Below are 14,987 nucleotides of genomic sequence, written 5' to 3'. Positions count from 1 at the left end.
CAAGCAAACGAATCGACCAGCAAATCTCGTGTGCTCCAATTTCCAAACTGCAAATTTCTCATCTCAAAAACAATAGAGTGATAAAACTCTATTCTTGCTTTTAATTGCCCTGTTTCCCGTTCGGTGTCTCACAGACGGCAGTAAAACAGCCTTTTTATGATCTCACTTAGCAACCACTTCTGAAGAGAGGCAGAGAAACCAGTGACATCTTGGGACAAGCAAAGTCATGTTTTCTTTCTTCTTCTTTCTTCTTCCTTATCTCTCCACCGGCATCTTCTTTATGTCCTGTGGCTCTGAGGTTTAAAGACGGATCACGTTTTGAAGGGAGCGACACGAGACTCGAAAGGAATCACTGGAAACTCTGAGGAACTCGTGAACATGGGTGTAGTTCTCCCACAGCCACACAGCCTGTGAGAGGATGGTTATGGGAGAGGGCTGACAAAAGAGGGGAGGGATGGTGGGTGGGTGGGGTGGGGTGGGGTGGGGGGGGAGGAAAATTAGGCCCAGCCAGCATTCTTCTCATTTAAAGCTGTAACTACACAAAAAAAAAAGAAGCCACTCACGCAGTCTGGGCTGGGTCTGCTCGCTGCTTACAAGGAGAGGCACTCTCGTCCTCATGGTGGTGCAGTGATAACCTCGGGAACCTTTTAAATTTTTTTGGGAGCTTTTTTTCTTTGCACACACACGGGACGGCTCATGTCTTTCTTCTAAGACACGATGAGCTCTGTGCATTTAAGGACTTTCCTTTTTCTGGTGGTCTCCGTAGCCCAGGTTCTGATTGTTACATGTCAAGACCCGAACAGTGGTAAGTGGAACCCCCCCACCCCCCCTCCCATTCTTCTTTTCTGCTGTTTGGTTCTCATGTGTGAAGTTGGCTGAAACCTCAATCGTTGGCTTTGTTGTGTGAAGAAGTTGTGTTTTAGTTGCAGAAGTTTCTTGTTTGTCTCTGTGGTTTAAAGTGATTTATAGCAGCGACTCCTAAAAGTGTGTTTTTTATTGATTAAGGGAAAAAAGTTACTTCGGATAATTCTTATTCTGTTAATTTCCTACACTGTATATTGGTTTTATTTCTCCAAACTTAATTCTCCTTATTGTCCAATGTCTTGTATTCTACTGGACAGCATTAAATTCATGTAGAAACAACGCAGAACAAGAGAAGTTGCATCTCTATTGTCTGGGTTTGAGACGAACCCTACTTGGTCATTGAAGAGCGGTTTACAGAAGAAGAAGAAGAAGAAGAAGATGAGAGTAGCTCGGCTGTGATTATCCACGATTTGTCCTGAGGAAACAGTCCGGTGAACATCTGTCAGTGATCGCAGGTGATGTCACCTTCAGGCACAGAGAAGGGGAAACCAGCACCTTGGTGGTTTCTACATGCGCTCCAGCTCCGCTCCAGCACTTTGGAAACATTCATTAAGTGTTACCCCCCCCACCCCTCCTCCTCATTCGCTCTACATTGTACATCTGCTAAAAGAATTCGACCACGGAGCTCTCGCGCCTCTCTGAGGGAACACAGGCTGCTGGCTAATGCAGGACAGATGTGAGGAGACATGAGATGCTGTTGGTCGCTCTGAGTTCCTGAGAGCGTCCTGATGTCTTCAGCTGGAAACACAGAGCTCTGGAACCTCAGTGTTCTTGTTTTACTTGAACCTTGCTTTCTTTTCCCTCTACCGGGGTGTTTGATGTCCTGTGTCGTCACAGGGACTGTGTTGTTTCTACATGTATGATGTCATGGCCCACACTGAGCCCGGGGGGGGGTTTATTGGACTTGGAGTTTGAGCAGTGCAGCAAAGACAGAGCTGTTTATTATTTTTAAGACATTTCTCCCCTCTGGATAATTTAACTTCTCTCATTATTTCATTAACTAAAATGAGTTGGCTTTACTCTTTAAGTACAACGTGCATAGACAGTTGTGTGATAGAAGGGATCGGATATAGCGCCACCTGGTGGTGAATGAAACACAGAGCCCATAATGTGTCTCAAACTGTGCAGAAGAAATTATTAAAGTCTATTCTTGTTGCTTCCATTCGAGAAGCACTGGAACAGACACTGATTTAAACCTCTTTTATATTTCCTGGAAACAAGCTGTAACTCCAGCGACCTCTACATCATCCTGCTGCTCTGACACGAGGTCGGGGGAATTAACTCATGTTGGTGTTGAGTAGAACAAGAGTTGTTAGCCGCTGAGTTAAAATCTGCTCTTGTTGGGAAACAGTCTGAGTCCATGTTTGTTCAGGAGAAGCAGCCTCAGTGATCCTGCTTCTTTCCATGGAACAGTGGTGGTGGGTGAGGTGATTGCATCTCCACCGAATACAAACAGTGGAAAGTTGGTGGATTTTGTAGAGTCAGGGAAAATGTGGTTCACCAGAGTCTTTCGAGACAATGTTCTTGTGTGTGTGTGTGTGTGTGTGTGTGTGTGTGTAACTGGAAGGGTTTTTGATGTGCAGACTTCCTGGCATTTTACAGTCCAACTTTTTAGCAATTGGTGTAGTTTTGTGAATATAATGTATCCGGAACTCCCCAGAATAACCAGTAAAACTTAACGTGGTCATGGCTACAATTACCAGTTGAGCGCCATTTTACTTTTTATAGGGAACTCGAATGGACTATTGGTGAATCTTAATGAAACCATATTGTAAGCAGACATTGAACTCTGAGAAAAGTCTTAACCCGACATTTTTCAGTCTGATCCCAAATGGAAAATGTCTCTGCTGAGGTCAATGGCAACATTGGACAGATTTCTGAGGGCTTTGGAATTCGGAAAAAAAATCAAATATGCAGCCTCGAGACTGAAAACATGTTTATAGCAAATGTTGCAAATCTCTGCTCAATGCAATGATACGGGTCTCGATCGAAGCCACATGCCTGCACATGTGCGGAAAGTTCGCTCGCAGAAGAACACAAGTTGGCAAATGAGATCAAGCAGCAGACGTTAAAGCTCACGATTGGAAATGGTGACGCCAGCGAAGATTATGGGATAAAAATACAGAACAGCCCCTCGAACAAAACCTGCAGCTCACGGTACAGTGGAAGAAGCTGAGGTGAGGAGTGAGGCTTCGGGATATGAACATGGAAAAAGGAAAAAAAAGCTGCAATAGAAAACTGACGCCAATAACATGAAAACACGAATCTGTGCCCAGAGCTGAAACACAGATTCAGGCCTGAGTGTGTGTGTGTGTGTGTGTGTGTGTGTGTGTGTGTGTGTGTGTGTTTAACCATTATTCCTCCATAGCTGTAAAACATCTTCAAAGATGCCTCTTAGCGCCTGACATCAAAGCCACTAACGCTCAGTCTCTGTGAAACCAGCAGCTCACTGGGATTCGTTGGCAGAGTTGCATTGGTCCCAATGGTCACAGGGTTTATTTGATAGCCATCGCAAATCTACTTGGTGAAAAGTTCTCCCTCACTGAGAGGAAAAAAAGAATCCAAATCAACAAAAGCTACACTAGCTCACTCTGTCTCTCTCCCTAAATTGCTTCCAGTTGTTGTTGCCACATCACTGACATTGCAGCAAATGGGCTGTTTTCTACCAAAGCCCAAACGTCCAAACATGTGAATTCAACCAGGTCCACAGACGGATCTGATTGGAAACACATGCTGCATTTTTGAGCTATGACTTGATTACACGCCTCTTTCCCTCCACGGTTAAAACAGAGGGTCGTGCTCACGAGATCTCACTCGGTCCCGGACTCTGAACCCGACCCGGATCCCATCAGGTGTCTGGTGTGAAGCGTCTGGACCTGGGACGTCCGGGTGGCACAGGCCTGTGAGGACTGCTCCATGGGAACTACTTGTAAAGCAAATTATTGCAGTCAGCAAATGGAGGCGCCGGGTGTGGGTGTGGGGAGGGGATGATTTCCAGATGTTAAAATAGTTGCTTTGGCAGTATTGGGGAAATATATTGAGAAAAACATAAAATAAAAAGCTTTAGCCTTCAAGATAATTGGAAGGTGATGTAAGACCTAGCGAGTCCATATTCCTCTCAGGGGACCGGAGCTCTCGGTTCCTCCTCAACAGCCTGAGAGCAGACAACCCCCCCCCCCCCCCCCCGCCCCCCCGAACACCTCCACAGGTTCAAGTTAAAGTAACTATTTGTTCCTCAGCCGTGCAATTACGGCTCCTCCTGTCTGTCAGGTTTCTTCCCACTGCTTGATTGGCACTTCCCCACCGGTCTTCCCCTGTGATCCTCTCGGCCGGGTCCGTGTGGGAGGATGACACCAGGGGCCGGGTTTCCCAAGCCGCTCTAATTGTCTTAATGTCATTCTGACTGAAAAAGTGCCAGAGCTCCCACTCGGACGTTTTGTAAACGAGTAGATTAAACTAACTCCAGTTGATTTAGAGTTAAATGTGTTGTGTCCCATCTATGCCGAGACGAAAAACATTCAAAATGTCCCACACACATAAGGTTCACATTCAATTTACTTGTCAGGAGGAGAAACTGAGTGGAAAAATGTTACAATCTGAAAAAAACTTTATTGACAGCCGCAGGGACGTTTCTTTGTTACAGCTGCACAACACACAGGCAGGAAGAAGGAAGTTAATACTCGTAAAGAAGTAAATACTACAAAAAAATACTAAAAGCTGCACAATAAGAATATAAGATACACATGTGCAAAGGGCTGCAGGGTCCCCTAGTAACCAAGTGGATGATGTCACATGTAGTTGCCAGGTTACCTGAGGGCAGTGTAAACAGTGATATGTATTACAGATGCAGCTCAGCCAATCAGGTTCATGTCTGAGCTGCAGAGACGTCCCATCTCGTCCGTCTGGGAGCAGGTGATGGACGCTTGTAGCCGTGTCTCCCTGAGGTCCCTCTGTCTCTGTCTCTGTCCCTCTGTCTCCATCTTATTGTCCGGAGGTCTCAGGTTTCTCATGATGACAGAGAAGTGATGCACGACTCTCCATCCTTCTGTTTTCCTTCTTCGCTTCAGTCCTCCTCCTCCTCCTCCTGGACTTTCTGCTCAAGGGTCGCCCAGGGAAAACAAGGCTGATGACATCATCAGGGTTATATTACAGACTCAAGTCAGCATGTATCAGGCAGGGAGGGTCTAAAGGTGATACTCAGTTGCATTGTGGGAAATATAGGATCCAGTGTTTTAGTAGCTGGACTGAAGCTGAAGCCTAAAATGTGATTTCATCATGAACTACCCGAGTTCTCTTTCTTTCTTCTGTCTTCTGTCAGTCGACACTCCTCATAGAAGTGCTGTCGGAGTCTTGAGTCATCCCTAAAGTCACTGATTGATTCTTGTCATCGGACGAAGGCTCACGTGATTTGTCTTAACTGTTAAAAAGTAATATTGTCCATCCCTGAGTGCCAGGAAGGCAAACATGCCTGTCATCATGTTCCTGCTTCTGAGGAGCCTGAGTGTTTGTGCAGCTGCTTGTAGTTTCTTTCCAGGTTGACTTTAGGCCTCTGGAGCTTTCTGTAGGTTGGCAGGTCTGAGTCTAATGTGGCACCACCTCCCCCCCCCACATGTTCCCAGTCGCCCCCCCGGTGACAATTTCAAATCGTCCAATTTCACGAGACCTGGTGACGAGGTTAGGACTAGGTGATGATTCAGCAAATTAGATTACACTGGCTGCTGAGTGGATTTTCAAATTAAACAAAGAAGAGTTCCATCATCAGTTATTAAAAAGTACGTCATAATAGATAATTTGTATGAGTGACCTCTACATTTGTAGATGCAGCTTTCTTATTGGTGTATCACCTCATAAACCCTGGGACACCTACTTGTCTCTACACCACAGTCTGGTGACCGGCGGCCATAATTGCATGTTGGGCTGCAGCCTAAATTCTACGTTGTGGACTCGGTTGCTGTATTACGACTCGTGAGGCTGAACCAGCGGAGCTACATGGGTGTTGGTGGGCGACCGGGGGGTGGTTAGCAATGTGGTGTGAGATTATGTTTAGGCCCTTAACAACTTGTTGGACAGCTGATTGACTTAACAGGGAAATGCCTTAAGTGCAGGAAAGGACCTTGAGCTACTTTTTGCATCCAGGTGGTCCTGCTGCTGGTAGTAATCAGATTACTGCAGGGTGTTGCATGGCATGATCTTATATTTGTCTGGTTCTTTGGGAAGGTTTTTGTTTATGTGCTGAATATTCTTTCAGCCAGTTGAATGGATTCAAAGTCTGGAAGCGGTGAGGATTTGAGATATAATGAATGTACCAAGGTCTCCCATAGAACATGCTCATGTTCAGGGGGAGAGATATTAAACTGAGTGGAGACGCCAGTAGACGGAGAGCTGGCGTCTCCTCTCTGCATCACTGCCAACACATCAGCAGCGAGTATGATGTTTCTTGAAATGTCTTCACCAATCCCACTCATCTCGTTTGCAAGGCCGACACATGGATGAGCTTGAGGAGCAGAGAAATCACATGTTATAAATGAGGTGAGGAGATTCTAGGTCTTATAAATACTTTTGTTTAATTGGATCATCGTCTGTTAAGTGAAAATTAACATCTATGAACATTTCATAGAGGTTGCTACGTGACGGCTTTAAAAACATCCCGCAGGAAAGTCAGATATTCTGTGAATTCGTTGCAACACAATGTGAGTCTGTGCTGCTCCGTCCACTCACTGTTCCCCAAAACAGACACTTCTCACATTCGACAAATGACATGTGGAACCGCTGCTTGAAGCCGGTGACTCACGGCTGCCATCCGACCTCCATGATGTCACCGGGTGGATGAACGGCTGCTGCAGCAGAGAAGTGTCTGAAAGAGCCCGACTTAACTATTTGGAAAAAGCTTGAGTTGGAATTCAAGCGTCTGCACTTCTCCAACCTTTCGTTGTTTCTACATCTTGTAAAGTTCTAAACGTTTCAACCGAGAGAGCAAGAAATCCAAATTCCAGCTCGGTGACTTACTGCTCACTTACATTGAGACTATACACAGGCAGCACTTCAACTGAAAACACTCATTAAACATACTTCAGAATAAAAGCACAGCCCCATTCGTTTACCTAAGGAAAAAGCTTCCGGCAGAATAACCGTGTATTACTGTTCATATCAGGCTTCAGTTCCACATCAGCTTTAAACTGTGGTGTGCAACATGCCTGTATTTATTTACCTGGGCTGAGTTACAGCTCTAAGTACAGGCTGGGAGTCTTGATTTATATTTTACCTTCTCCTCTTCTTGTTTGGAGCCACTGATGTGACCTGGTATTAGCTTTTAACACACTAAGGCTAGGAAAGGAGAAAAAAATATGATCCTGTTTTTTTAACTACTGGTTTGAGGGATGAAGAGGAAGGAGAAGCAGATGAAGATCAGAGGAGGAAGAGCACAGGGGTGTGAGAGAAAAGAGGAGGAGGAGGAGGAACAGTGGATAAGAGCTGGAATCCAGAATGGGAGAAAAAACAAGAGTGAGAATGTGAAAGGGAGTGGAAGAAGTGAGGGAAGCCCACTGGGCACATTGGTACATGTCTACCAGGGAAATATCCCCTCACTCGGCAGAACACTGGTCCCACTCCAGCACAGGAAGTCATGTCAAAGTGGAATTTCCTCTGATAGAGTGCATGTTTTGGCTCTGCAGCTCGCTGTTATCCAAAAGATAAGACACACACCACATCAAAACAGAGGAACAAAGCTTGATTTGATGTTATTCTCGCCTTTTGTGCAGCCACGGAATTAAGAAAACTCTCAGGCGTTGGTGTTTCAGTGGAGAAACACATTTTCTTCTCTTCAGCATTGAAGAGGCTCTCACAGCTGCTGATGACATGTTGAATAAAGAATGCAGCTGTTACTGATAGAGAGGAGGAGTTAGTGCAAACAAACTGCGACACATCTGCAAGACATAACCCCCCCCCCTGCTTGGCACGCTGGACTTTATAAGAATGCTCTCAGCTACAGTTGTGTTTCACTGCTTTCCTGCCACAATGTCGAGTCGTGGGTTGGAATATATTCACTTCATTAGAGACTGAACGATAGTGGATGTTTGGGCAGATATGAGACAGATATTATCTGATTACACAACAACAAAGTGTGTGTGTGTGTGTGTGTATACATATGTCAATGTTTTGCTCTGAAGTTACCCTGGGAATACAAATACATTTGATCACATATTTGTTTTTTTACTATTTCTTTTTCTAAACTTCCAACTTCTTTGGCTGCATTATATTCTGTAAAACAATATATGTCCAATATCGAGCTGCACACATCACACTTCTCACATTAGAGAAATCTGGGTCCGTCTGTAAGTGTCTGTGTGTGTGTGTGTGTGTGAGAGAGAGAGAGAGAGACTTTGAAGTAGATTTTATTACAATTAACTTTGGACGTTATTCACTTCATAACATGAAGCTTAATTAAGTAATATGTCGTTTCATGGGCGGATCTTTTCAAAAGTCTCTAACAAGTGGCCCAGACACATTTAACAGTGTCTTTTGAGGAGACGTTTATTTGAGACAAACCTAAATTGAAGGCAGCTGCATCCCAGCCTTTAAGATGAAGCCTCTGTTGATCAACCCTGGAAGGAATAAAATCACTGCAGCAAAAGTTAACTCAGTAGAGATCAGAAAGTGATAAACTGAAGCTTAGGTCCATTAAAATGTGCTCTTAATGTGAAAGTCTACTGTCTGGGTTAATAATATGGGCTTTATACTCAGACTTATATCACATTAGGAAAGATTAAGGAACTTTATTTGTAGTTTTTACTTTGTTTGTCACAGATATTGCGATATCTGCTGTTTGGATTTTGTGGATTTTACTGATATTCATATTATTTGAGAAGTTAACAATAAAACAAAGGATGAGAAAGATTTATATTTGCTAAGTTTTAATATATTATATAAACACAGATAAACAACTGTGATACACGCAAGTTCTGAGTAAATGTAAATTTGTCAGTGCCCTCTAGTGGACAGTTTATGAAATGGAGAACCAGTTTCTAAACTACCTCAAATATGTTTGTGCATCATTGGCATTAAAATGCTGCAATTTCTGTCAAAGTTAACACAATATCTCTTATCTAATTTAATAATTATTCTGCAATCAGTGATATTCACAGGTTAAACCTTGTCCAGTTCTTAACCAGGCCCGACTGACCTCACGAGACTGAACAGTGCACGACCTCTGACCTCATCCCCTCGGTCTCTGTCCCCAGCTTTTACAAAATGCAGGTTGCAGAAAACTTCAATGACTTTCATTTAGCATTTAAAGGGAAAGTGATATATAGCGTGTGTCCCCTGAGGCTTCAGGCCTGACTGATGTCACCACAGGGGGCCACACAGGCAGTGTCGACTTTCAGGCCCCCCCTTGCTCAGATATCTGCAGTGTTCTCTCCAGATAATATTAATAGCCTCTGTTTGGCTTCAGATACCAGTGAGTCATGCAGATTCCTCCGTGCTTCGTACCTGCAGCGAGAGTCACTGGAAACCACCCGAGCGTCTTTCCCTCCATGTTTCTAGTGGAGCTCAGTAATAATGAATAACTCTGGCAGGTGGGAGACGAGCTGATGTGGTTCACCTGGAGTTAAGTCATGGTTTCCATTTTGCAGATGATACTGGGCTCGCTCCAAATCAAGCAAACATCTGCCCAGACACGTTTTTCCTCCTCAGATTCGGTCTCTGCTCACAGAAGCGTCTTTATAACGTGAGCTCTGTGTTTGAGCTTCGGAACGGAGACACAGCTGCATTTCTGTAAATCAATTTTTCAAACATGAAAGTGTGTTGGACGAATCAAGGGTTTAGTTTCTGCTTTGGAAATGTTTTGCAGGATGTTGTGGCGCCGATCCCTGAATCTACTCCCTCACCTGTTTTTATTCTCTCAAACCTCTTTTGATGAAGAGGTTGTGAAATGTAATGTCGAATAAATTCTATTATTTTAAGCAATATAAAAGTGAATGAGTAAACAACAGGTTTAACCTTTAAAGAACTCAAGGGACATGATTGAATGGACCTGTTTTCTTTTTTCAGAATAAGAGAACCGGCTAAATCTCACCACTTAATGGAAGTATAGATAATGTAAAGCTTATGACCTCGTAAATGTGCAGTCCAGTTGCAAATGTAAATATTTATGGGAAACATCCTCTGCCTGATGTGAGGTTCATAGAACACAGAGTACGTCGGTTTCATGGCCGAGCAGCTGCATCATTTCCCCGAGCCTTTAAAATAACAAAAGAGAGGCAGCGACATAATTGCTGTTGATCGTGTATAAGCACACGAGACGAGGAAAAGCAGAAAGGAGAACAAGGAAGGGAGGAGGGAGAGGAGCGAGAGGAGCGTGAGGGAGAGAAGTCAAGAAGGTGACCGCGTGCTTTGATAGGGATCAGGACAAAAGGAAGGAGGATGGAAGGAGCTTTGACGAGGATATGAGAAGACACAACGTGAAAGAAAAAGAGGGATCTAGAAGAAAGAGCCTCCGGGCGCCATCTGGTTTGAGGAGCAGATTTTTGCAGTATCCTTAAACTGCTGTAGCAACGCAGGTCAGACAAAATGTGGAGGCAATAAATCCTCCCGCCTTCGGGTCTTTCTCCTCGCCACCGATCCAGGACGCCTCATAAAACCCGTCCGAGACCTTCCCCACCTCAGGAATGACACTGGCCCAACATGTGCCGTCCATTCTTTGACTCTCACAGGTCAGCAAGTCAGTGGTTAGGAATATATTCCAAATCCTTTAAACTGTGACCATATGGTGCTACACTTATACAGTGTGTCGTGTTGTTTTTTTGCGATGAAAAACCCATAAAATATATTAAAAAACTCTCATAGTTTTAGTTTTATACAAAATAAGAACACGTAATAAAAAGAAAAGGAGTTGATGAATTAAAAGAAAAAACACAGAATGCAAACAGTAAGTCTTCATCCTCTGGAGCCTTTTCTGCGAAAGACATGAATAATGTTTTTTTTTGCTTATGATACAACAATGTTAATGCAGAACATCTATTTTTATAGTATTGACATTGCAGAGCAGCATTTTGATCCATCTTTGTACCATTTCCTAAATACTACTAAATATGCAATTAGGTCAAGTTAACATTTGTGCACTTTGCATCTCGTCAAAATATTTGAGATGAAGATCTTGAGTCAAAATGTTGCTTTTGCTGCATTTTTAACTCGAACTTATTTCATATTTGGTTGTGTGTTGTTTAGTGCACGAGAGTGTGTTTGTCTGATGAGTGTGAGGCTGATTTACAGACAGAAAAAAAAAGCCACAACCCTGCTCTGAGGAAATGATGATCACTTTGTGTTGATGCAACAACCTTCATCAACAAGCGTCTGTGATTATGCTCGTGTTCTCCCACATGATCACAGAGAGACGGTGGGACTAGTGGGAGGGGGTGGAGGTGGAGGGGGGGGTGGCAATCAAAAAGGCAAACAGATGACTTCAGCAATAACTGATTCAATTTTCTGTCTGAGTTTTGAAAGTTTAGTGGAACTTTATTAGCTGTCTGGTGGGTTTTTATTTTTTAAGAAAAGCGTCCCTTGTACTCTGGATAATCTACAAAACACACTTTCTTTGGACTTTCTGACTCTATAAAATTAATTTAGTTCCTTTCTGATCTTACACCATGAATGTAACGTGTCCACAGAGGCAGGGAAAAACTTCCCTTGAACCCTTTTAATTACAGATTTGTTGTAAATTAATTGCATTTTATTCATAATTAACCTTTTTAACATATATAACAGGTATAAATAAATGTATTTGCTGCAGCAGCAGAGTCAGATTCTAAGTGAAACACACTAATGCTCGTGCAGTATCTCTCCTTTGTCATTTTTCCTATCGAGCAGCTTGAACATATTGTGCTGGAAGAGACTTTTACTCCCAGTTCCTCTGTGAACAGAGAATCCAGAGTTTATCTTTCACATCTGGCCGCTCGCTCTGTTGATGTCGGACCCCAGGGAGCTCGGACCCCTTGTATACGTTACCGCTCGGCTCTGGTAAACTGGAACATCTGACGTCACCCATTTTCCTTTCACTTGCATACCTGCTCTCACATGAACCAGCCAAACGGCATGTGGTTAATCAACACATTTATATTATCAGGGGTGATTAGAGAATGATGGGAAATGCTTAGGCAGCATAATTTGGTTGCACTGATTATGTGCGTGGATTGTTTTTGTGGAAACACCATCTTCTCCTGTGATGACAGTCAGGTTCCAGCACGCTGTTCACATCTGGTGAAATGTGTTTTTTTTTATTTAGTTTGATCGATGTCGTCAATCAATCAGATTTTATTTGAATGGCCCAAATTACAGTTTGTCTCAAAGGGCTTGTGCACTGGATGTGAAAAGCATATGTTTGACCAGGAACTTGTTTCAAATCGAAAAGCTGCAAATATCATATGACAGATGAAAATAGCGACTTAACCGTGGATGTTCAAGGTTTAAGAAGTGGAACATCAAACTGGATTGTGATGATATAAACATCGGTGTTTACAGTCCTAGTGAATTGTGAGACAATCTGGAGATGAGCTTTGTCTCGTTGCTGTCAGATTTCTGCTCCGATCCAGAAAACTAAATAAATCCAAAGAGCGTATGTGTTGTTGCAGAGTAACATGAACAGAACAGAGTATGAGACAAGCCAGAAGAATATTCCTCATGAAGACAGATCCTGTTCTGTGCTGCAGCAGAAGCACAGATCTTGTCTGACTGGTTTCATGCCTGAAGGGGAAGAGGCCGCCCTGGTGTTGAACTTTGACCCCCAGCTCGGTGACGGCCTCAGGCAGAACCAACCAGGGTCAAGCTTTTGGCATTAAGATCTTCAGTAGCTCACGTTTCCATAGCAGCAGCTTATGTTTTTCTAATTCTGTAATCACAGCATATTATTCAGTTGGGACTTTATCATAAATCACTCATAAACTGTTGTCTCAGCCGTCAAGGGGCAATTATTATTTTTTAATGCTGTTCTGCCGAGTTCCTTCCCACAGCTAATTTAACTTTAAAAAAGATATTTCTTCTAACATGTTGTTGTTTTTTATTCGGCTTGTTTTTATTCATTTATTTGTTTTTCTCTACTGATCTGTGATTATTGTCTACATGTACCTCTCCCAAAATGTACAAAGTTACCCAATTTTGAAAAAGGTTGACAGCTGATGTAAGTTTTTGTAAACAACTGTCAAAAAAAAAATAAAGAATATAAAAAAAAAAAATATATATATATATATATATATAATTCTTAGATGGTTCATGTTATGTGGATATTTAACATGAGGGTTTGTACGGCTGCGTTTACCAGCTCTTCTCTAAAATATCCATGCAGACAAATGGAAATGAATCAGATCCAAAGCGAGAGGAAGCAGAGAGTCCAGCAGGAGAATAGATGGAGGCGAGAGGCGAGAGGCGAGAGGGGGGGTTGGGGGTGCATGGAGAGGGGGGGGGGTTACCACAATCCTCCCCGGGCTGATCATGTGATGGGAACAGATCATAACTGTGGTTTAGCCTCTTCGGGAGGAGGACCCGTTGGAGAAAAAAAGCCTCCACATGCAATCAGAGATCTGCTTATTCAGTTCAACTTTTCCTGGCCTGAGCTTCCTACCACCCCCCCCCCTTCCTCCCCCCTTTCCCTGGAGATACTGAGCTGTGTAAGTGGCAGCCGAGGTGAAGAGCGTGTTCAAACTGGATCGCTCTCTTTCTGATTTCAAGCCCTGTCAACGTAACGCGAGTATTGAACAGACAGGGATGTGTTATTCTGACAGATTAAGATCCTCACTGGAGACGCCAGCAGGGGGCGGCGGCTAACAGGAGGGAGTCGACTCCCCTTTTGAAAGGAAGACACCATGTTGACGTGTTGAGGCGACCGGCGTCCTCACTGTTGACCCATAACCACTCAGGCTCAGGTCTAATAATAACAATAACTATTATTTTTTAATGCTGTTCTGCTGAGTTCCTTCCCACAGCTAATTTAACTTTAAAAATGGATAATTCTAATATGGTTAATGTTTATGGATATTTAACATCTAGGTTTCTACTGCCACATTAATCAACTCTTCTCTAAAATATGAAGGAAGACGACGTGTTGACGTGTTGAGGTGACCGGCGTCCTCACTGTTGACCCATAACCACTCAGGCTCGAGGCTAATAGGGCGAAGGCCGGTGATGTTTGTGGCCGGTTTATGGACGGCTTTAGTTTGGACGCCACGCCGAGCAGCAGCTGCCGATCCCACCCCCACTCAGCAGCTGTAACTCATCTGGTCTCAGGCCGCTTGCTCCTCACGCCATCACCCGTGCTGCTGTGGCCGGTTTCCCTCGGTGAGATGAAGAGAAGGTTCAGAAGAGGAGAAGGAACCTCAGTGATCTCAGCTCTCTCTGATGGTCTCTATCTTTTACTGAGTATGAGTCCGATGGAAGCTGTGGGTTTTCGGGCTCGCACAGGAAATGAGAGATCCAGTTTAAAAATGACTCATTGTTTCCATAAGGTCATTTTATAACACACACCCCCCCCCCACCCCACCCCAAAAAAAACTTCTGGCTGCAATTGATTCTCCCCAAACGCTCTGTGAGTATTTCCATATTAGCCAAGGAAAATCCATAAACTACCCACTTTTCTTTCCTTTTTTTTTTTTACCTCCTCACATCTGCCAGCTACATCACATCTGTGGCATTGTCCCCCCCCCCCGATGACCTCACAGAGGAGGCTGGCTTCTCCGTTATCTGATGAAGTGATCTGAGCAGAGCAGACACATGAGTCATGTCCCAGAGCTCCAGACCCCGTGTTTTTAAAAAACCAGGAGAGGAAACCAGTCGGCCCACCACTTCGCTGACTGGTGGAAAGTCCAGCAGCCAGGGTGGGGGGGGTGGGTGGGTGGGTGGTTGGGGGGGGGAATGCCTTTTCACCGCTGTCACGATTTGAACTGTGGCTCGTACGGCGTCTGTGGAAATAAAGTGTGGAGCCTGCGATGAATTAGCCCGAGAGGAGAGGAGAGGAAAGAGTGAGCATCCCCCCCCCACCCCACCCCCCCCTCGGAGGCTTGCGGTGCGTTTTTAAGGCTCCGGAAAAAAAAAAACACACTTCTCTTCCAGTAAATTTCAAACTCTCGCAACAAATCCCT

The 14,987-nt window shown here is 44.0% G+C and overlaps 1 protein-coding gene across 1 annotated transcript in view; it reads left to right on the top strand.

Moving 5' to 3' along the window:
* The first annotated feature begins 615 nt into the window (after positions 1-615).
* The window catches only part of col5a2a (collagen, type V, alpha 2a), a 35,407-nt gene continuing 21,035 nt past the window's right edge, over positions 616-14,987 (top strand). Inside the window, exon 1 of the mRNA XM_061088681.1 lies at positions 616-805. Within this exon, the coding sequence (XP_060944664.1) occupies positions 718-805 (88 nt within the window). The 5' untranslated portion in view covers positions 616-717. The remainder of the gene's footprint in view (positions 806-14,987) is intronic.

The sequence above is a fragment of the Limanda limanda genome, chromosome 16 (genome assembly GCF_963576545.1).
Source record: "Limanda limanda chromosome 16, fLimLim1.1, whole genome shotgun sequence".
Taxonomy (NCBI): Eukaryota; Metazoa; Chordata; class Actinopteri; order Pleuronectiformes; family Pleuronectidae; genus Limanda; species Limanda limanda.
Note: the sequence above shows the minus strand (reverse complement) of the source record. Positions and strands in the feature narration are given on the sequence as shown.